The sequence below is a fragment of the Phytophthora parasitica genome (genome assembly GCF_000247585.1).
Source record: "Phytophthora parasitica INRA-310 unplaced genomic scaffold supercont2.72, whole genome shotgun sequence".
Taxonomy (NCBI): Eukaryota; Oomycota; class Peronosporomycetes; order Peronosporales; family Peronosporaceae; genus Phytophthora; species Phytophthora nicotianae.
Genome location: NW_008649058.1, coordinates 81,208 through 87,207, shown reverse-complemented (window position 1 = coordinate 87,207; position 6,000 = coordinate 81,208). Strand labels below are relative to the sequence as shown.

The 6,000-nt window shown below is 46.3% G+C and overlaps 1 protein-coding gene across 1 annotated transcript; it reads right to left on the bottom strand.

Annotated features, from left to right (window-relative positions):
- Positions 1-4,444: 4,444 nt before the first annotated feature.
- Positions 4,445-5,382, bottom strand: PPTG_24165 (hypothetical protein; the record flags this gene model as incomplete). The annotated part of the gene is made up of 3 exons (XM_008915558.1): positions 4,445-4,562; positions 4,999-5,206; positions 5,352-5,382. The coding sequence occupies 3 exons, from the start codon at positions 5,380-5,382 to the stop codon at positions 4,445-4,447; spliced, it is 357 nt and encodes a 118-aa protein (XP_008913806.1).
- Between the last annotated feature and the right edge of the window lie 618 nt (positions 5,383-6,000).

The window sequence follows — 6,000 nt, the reverse complement described above, 5'->3', positions numbered from 1 at the left end:
AAAAAGCAGCATACTGAGTTACTTTACGCCAGTCCGCATCAGTTCTGCATCTGATACAATTATTTAGTACCAAATGTACGCGTTCGCATAAAGCATTCGCTTGCGGATTCTTAGCCGATATCGCCTTCGGCCTGATGGCGTAACTGGCCAACATCTCTCTGTACTCACTTGTGTTGAATTCATTCCCTCTGTCGAAAATCACCACTTTTGGACGCGGGTACCGACACAGCCATGTTGCGTCGAAGTTCTCTGCCGTCGTCTTTCCTCGGTTGCCTGGCTCTACGGAGACCTCCAACCAACGAGTAGCATCATCAACTACTGTAAGAGCATACTGACGTTCATTTTCGTAGGGTCCTATCGTGTCGGTGTGCACAATGTCGAACGGATTGATTACATGCATGTCCCTCGGGGGCAGCTTGCCGAACGCTTATAGTCCTCCATGCAACTTTCCTTTCTTACATGTGATACACTTCTTGCAATATTCCACTATCGTTTTCTCCATGCCCGACCAATAGAACACAGCACGCATAGCTCCAAGGTGAACTAAATTCAAGTGATACCATTCCACAATTTCCGTACGCAGCACCTTATGAATCACGACTTGCTTCTGGTACGTTAGCAATCGCGCCCCCATGTTATTCTCAATACGGGGTCACCTGTACCGTTCATGCACTTCTGGGTCACGGTCTACACTAACTCATCCCCTTGTTGATACTGCTTAATATACTCTCCTTCCAACACGCACGTATCCGGATCCACGAACGTTGCCTCTGTTAGTTTATCGCTGCACTCGTTCGACATTGCCTTGCACTCCATGCGTGAAAATGCATCTGCCGCAAAGTTATTCTTCCCTTGTACATACTCGCAGGTCAGTCGATACTCCGACAGAAAGAGCTTTCACCGTTTCACACGTAGTGAGTTCTCCGTAGGATAGATCAGATTCTTATGATCGGTATGAACGACCACCGGGAATCTCAGAAACATAGTTCTGTACTCTTTGAGGATCTCCACAACCGATAGTAGCTCAAGTTCCATAGTCGTGTAGTTCTGCTGTGCCTTTGCGAGTGTCCTTGAGAAACAGGCTATCAGTTTGCCTTCCTGCTGGATCAATCCACCAAGTTGCTTGCCGCTAGCATCGGCATATATATCAAAGGGTTTCGAGAAGTCCGCAAATGATAATAGCACAGCTTTAGCAAGCGCTTCCTTTATCCCCTCGAATGCTTCATTCTCAGTCGATGTCCACACGAACTTCGCTTTTGGGGATGTAAAAAAATGCCCGTTATACAACATCTCAAAGTACTTTAGCAGCACCACCACTTGTCGTACGTTGTTTCGTCAATCTCTGCATCACCAATTAACTCTATTGGCATGACCGAAGTGTCGTTTATCTACCTTCACCTCAGCTGGTGTTTCCACTTCCTTCAACTCCACGGGCAGTTTCTTCTTCGTTGCTTGTCCGGAGCCATCGACATTACACCCGTATTTACCGTGACAGTGTTCCCGTTTCACCCCACCTAGCCGTCTCTCAAGTTCACAATAATACCGAGTGCACTGAGCAAGTCTCAACCTATGACCATCTGGTTCTTAGTGTGCTCGATCACTTTGAACTGGTGCGTGATTCTGGAACCATAGTTCAGGTCCAGAAATCGAAACTTCACGATCATATTTCCGTCCGACTTGATCTTGCCGTCAACTTGCTCCAAGGTCACGGACGATAAGTTTTTCTCGAAGTCCAGCTTCTGATTTGCTATCGCAAGCTTGGCATTAATATGACTGGTTGTACGTCCAGTATCGAATAAAGCTACGCGCTTCGACTTGGTTTGTGATAGCCGTATTCCCAGTCGCATTGGTCGTCCAGTACTAACCTCAGATCTACTGGGGACGCTAGTGATGACTTTTCCTTCACTATCGGCACTGTAGTTGTAGTCCCACTCTGTGTCGTCCATATGCGTCAACTTACTGGTCTCCGACTTCTTTGCCGATGACTTCTGATTGTAGTTGCCCTTGTCATTCTTCTTCTGCGTAAAACACTTTTGATCACTGTGTGATGCGGTCTTGTGCAGCTTGCATCACTTGCCACTGTGATGTTCATGTTTGTTACTCGACGCCTTGGTTGAGACGTTATTGCTCGACTTGCTGTGAAACCCACTCTTACTACTTTGCTTACCACCCGACTTGTTCGGCTTGCTCATCTTCTGCTTGTCCTTCCTGTTCTCCTTGCCTTCCCGGAGTTCAGACTGTTCAAGTCGTTCAAAGTACAGCACTGCCTGTGGTATACTGCTAAATGTAATGCCCATATACTCATACGCACGCCATCTCTAGGCATCGCACGCTTAAAGTATCTTATCATGGACTTGTCGTCCAAGTGCATGAGATTTATCGGCAACTCTCGCAGTATGCGAGTGATCTCCCGCGTTCTCTGGCGGCATTGTTACACATTTTCACTGCAACGTTTTGCGAACAGGAATAGGCCCTCCTTCAGCTGCTAGTTGTAAGCCCTCGGAACGTACGTACGTCCCCAGCACGCGTACGCCTTTTGTGAACTGGGTCGGACTTGTCATTTCCTTGTCCTCTGATGTCGACTGCCACGCTTCCAGTGCCTCGTTCTCCAGCACTAGCTGCAGGTTCATATCTTCTCTTCGGACGTCCGTTTCTTAAGCTGAAATAGACGCACGAATTTATGGCTTCATTTTAGCTATTCTTGGGCGGTGCCTCTGCTGAAGCGAGGGAGCGTTAGCTTGACGTACTCACGCTCAGTGTCGTTCGTCTGCTCCCGTGTTGTCACCTAGAACGCCACGCCCTTCTTTGCGCGGTTCATGTCCTCAATGGTGCCTTTGTTGGTCTTCACCACTTGGTATGGCTCTTCACCTTTAGTTCCTTTGAACTAGTTCAAAATGATATGCCCTTGGCTCGCAGAGGGGCATTGAAGGTAGAAAGAAGACTGATATTTATGTTAGTTAGTTTTGTGTCTTGCCCCCGACTGGGAGGCAAGAGCCTAGAAAGAATAGAAATAAATGTTGTCTCAACTGCTACTTCAGCTGCTACGTTGGCGGCCAGCACCCATATGCCGGCACCCTTGTCAGTACTGCGGTCCCAGAACTCGTGGATGTGATGCCGGGCACAGCTCTAGCCCTAGGCACTGTGATCCTTGTAGGCGTCTAGCAGCACGACCTTCACCTTCCTGTACGATTTCTGTTGTGCTAAGATGCGTTTACAACCTTGCCTTGGTTTTACTATGGCGATGTGCACCCCTGCGTTGCAAATCTAACTTAATTTTACTGTACTGGGGCTGACTTGCTAGTTGCAACTTCGGTTGCAAATGCCGATAATATTGCCGTGAGAGAATTTTTTTTCCCCGCCAACAGGCACTGTTTACAGATTATTAATAACCATGCATATCCGACAGGACCTTTATCAAATATTTTTCATGTTGGGGACGTAATAGCAGACGAGATCTTTGATGCTGGAGGGGGCTTCTTCAGGTAGGAAATCCACGACTGCTCCCTCCCATCGTATGCTTTGAGCTCATAACCCTGTGGCATGGTTACTTAGATACCTAAACCACATGCCAAAATCAACCAACTTTCATTACTCCTGCATATTCCTGATCGTAACTACGATCTCTCCTCGAGTCTCCTTTGCTCTCTCAATGCAAAAGAAGAAAAGCTAAGCTTTTTAACACAACGCGCCTCCACAAATCTTTACACCTCTTTTTTTCGCTTGATCTGTTTTCTCCTGGACTTGGCACTATTGTATCTCTTCGCACACATCGGCAAGCTCCAATGTAGCAATCGTAACAATATGTACTATACTCGGTTTGTGCATGTACCGAATTCCCTATGTCAAGACATACTCCATGAATTTAGACAATCATATTTATCGATTTCCAAATCGAACTACATCAACCCAACCCACTCTTACTTATACCAAGTCAAACTAGACAGGACAGCGAATTGCCAATCTCTATGCGTCACATTGAATGTATGTATTACATAGGGACATAGGAACTCGGTATCAAAAGAGCGAGAAGAAAATGGTATCATAGCGCGTTGAAATCTTGGATAGTACGCATCCGTCTCCTGCTATAGCTTTGAAAGGCTTAATTAATGGTGGCGTTGACGGTAAACAGCAGCAATTACGTATTTTCATTTTTCAATTTATCTTCCCGTAACAACATCCAAAACGCCTATTCTGAAGTGACCATGCGACTGCCTGGTGTGTTGACTGTGGCTATGTAACGGGGTAAATGCAACCCGTTACTAACATACACTAGGATGAGGAAGATAATTAAACTCTGGGATTCATTTCTTAACGGCGCGGTCTCGACACTTCGAACCGCGCCAACCAGAAAACTGTTCTGAGGTCTGATTGGCCATCGTGGTATCACGATGGCGCCTGTGTAACATTGTCACAGGCTATGTTTTGGGCAATCGATCAAGGTTTTTCATCCAATGCTACTTTTACCCACCCGCTCAACAGGTGGTACACCTTGCGACGGGTACACGTTTTCGGCCTTGGATCCTATAGTGGGAGGGGCATTCTTCAACACAGTACGATTTGGCCTAAAACACTGTAAATCTAGGCTAGACCACTGAGGGTTAGGTTGGGCGCTTCCACTGTGTGAACCGAATTAAAACACTGTTGGATAAAGTGCGACATGGTGCTGATCTTGGACGCTCGAGTCGTTTACAATGCGATTCTACAGCTTGCATACGTTGTACAGGAACATTTTCAAAGTCCGTAACGCTTGGACAGCGTACAGATACAGGAATATCGGAGAAACGGACGGTTTGTAGATGAGTTAAAGCGATTGCGGAAGAAGGGCGAACAGTCGAACTTCTTTGACGCTTGTCACGCGATTGAAACCGGCCGGCTGGGGTTTTAAACCCAGGACAAGGGAGTCCTAGTATCTTTGTTGCTTCGATAATATGAGAGTATTGATTATACTTGCTGTGGAAGCGACATTATCACGCCCTAGTCGTCACATCGACTACCCACCCGTCCTCCGGCATGCCCTCCCACTGCATGCGCAGCGTGTGTGAAGACTTAATAGGCTGATTAACGTCATCGGCATCGAATTCAGGTTTCTTCTTTTTCTTTGGCGGCTTTGTCTTTCTTGAAGTTGATACCTTGTGAGTTGGCAACACCGTCAGTCGTGTAGACCCAATAGCCGTAGCAACACTCGTTTCGGGAATGGATTGCTTCACTAACACGAATTGACTTCGTAGATCTCCAACGTGAAGAAGCACAGTTGCACTTAGATCGCCTCGTTTCTTAATTTTATTGTAGTTTGTTTTAATCGCTTTGATGTTTGCGTAATACTCGAGAACTTTGCATTTTCGCTATAAAACCGATGCGCGATTGGTCCAAGAGTTGCACCATTTCAATTGGCGTAGCGCGAGCCGTACTGTTCACCAATTTAACCTTCCGGTGGTATTGCTCCACGGGATTGTTAGTTGTAGCGTAACCTGGAGGTGTGTGGAATGCTTGCCATTTGGAGAATCGAGGGTTGTCGAACTACTGGCGGCGAATCTTCTTAGCAACAGCTCGAAAACAAGCAGAGGTCTCGCCAATAATCATCCAATTATTCACGATATTTGCTTTCTTCTGATCAAACTCGTTCTCTGATCTGCAGAAGTGAAGGTCGTTCAAATCACTAAATATTCGATTTCGCTGCTGTTTGGGTAGTTTTCGGGATATTTTCCACACGTTCTGACAAACGTGATACCAGCACATAAGAATCTTGGTGGTGGATAACTCACAGATGCATGCATTGTACTGTCTATTGTCAGCGTTAGTCATCATGTATTGCGGAGAAAATCGAGTTCCTAAAAGCTGAAGATCACGCGTTTTAGGTACGATAGGCACCAAGCAACATCTTCAGCCTTCCTTTGCGATGCACAGTAATACACCAGTGGGAAGAAGTGTCCACAGCAGTCCGAATATCCAAGGAAAAACACGCTATAACGTTGTCATACCAAGTTGTGTGTGTTATCTACG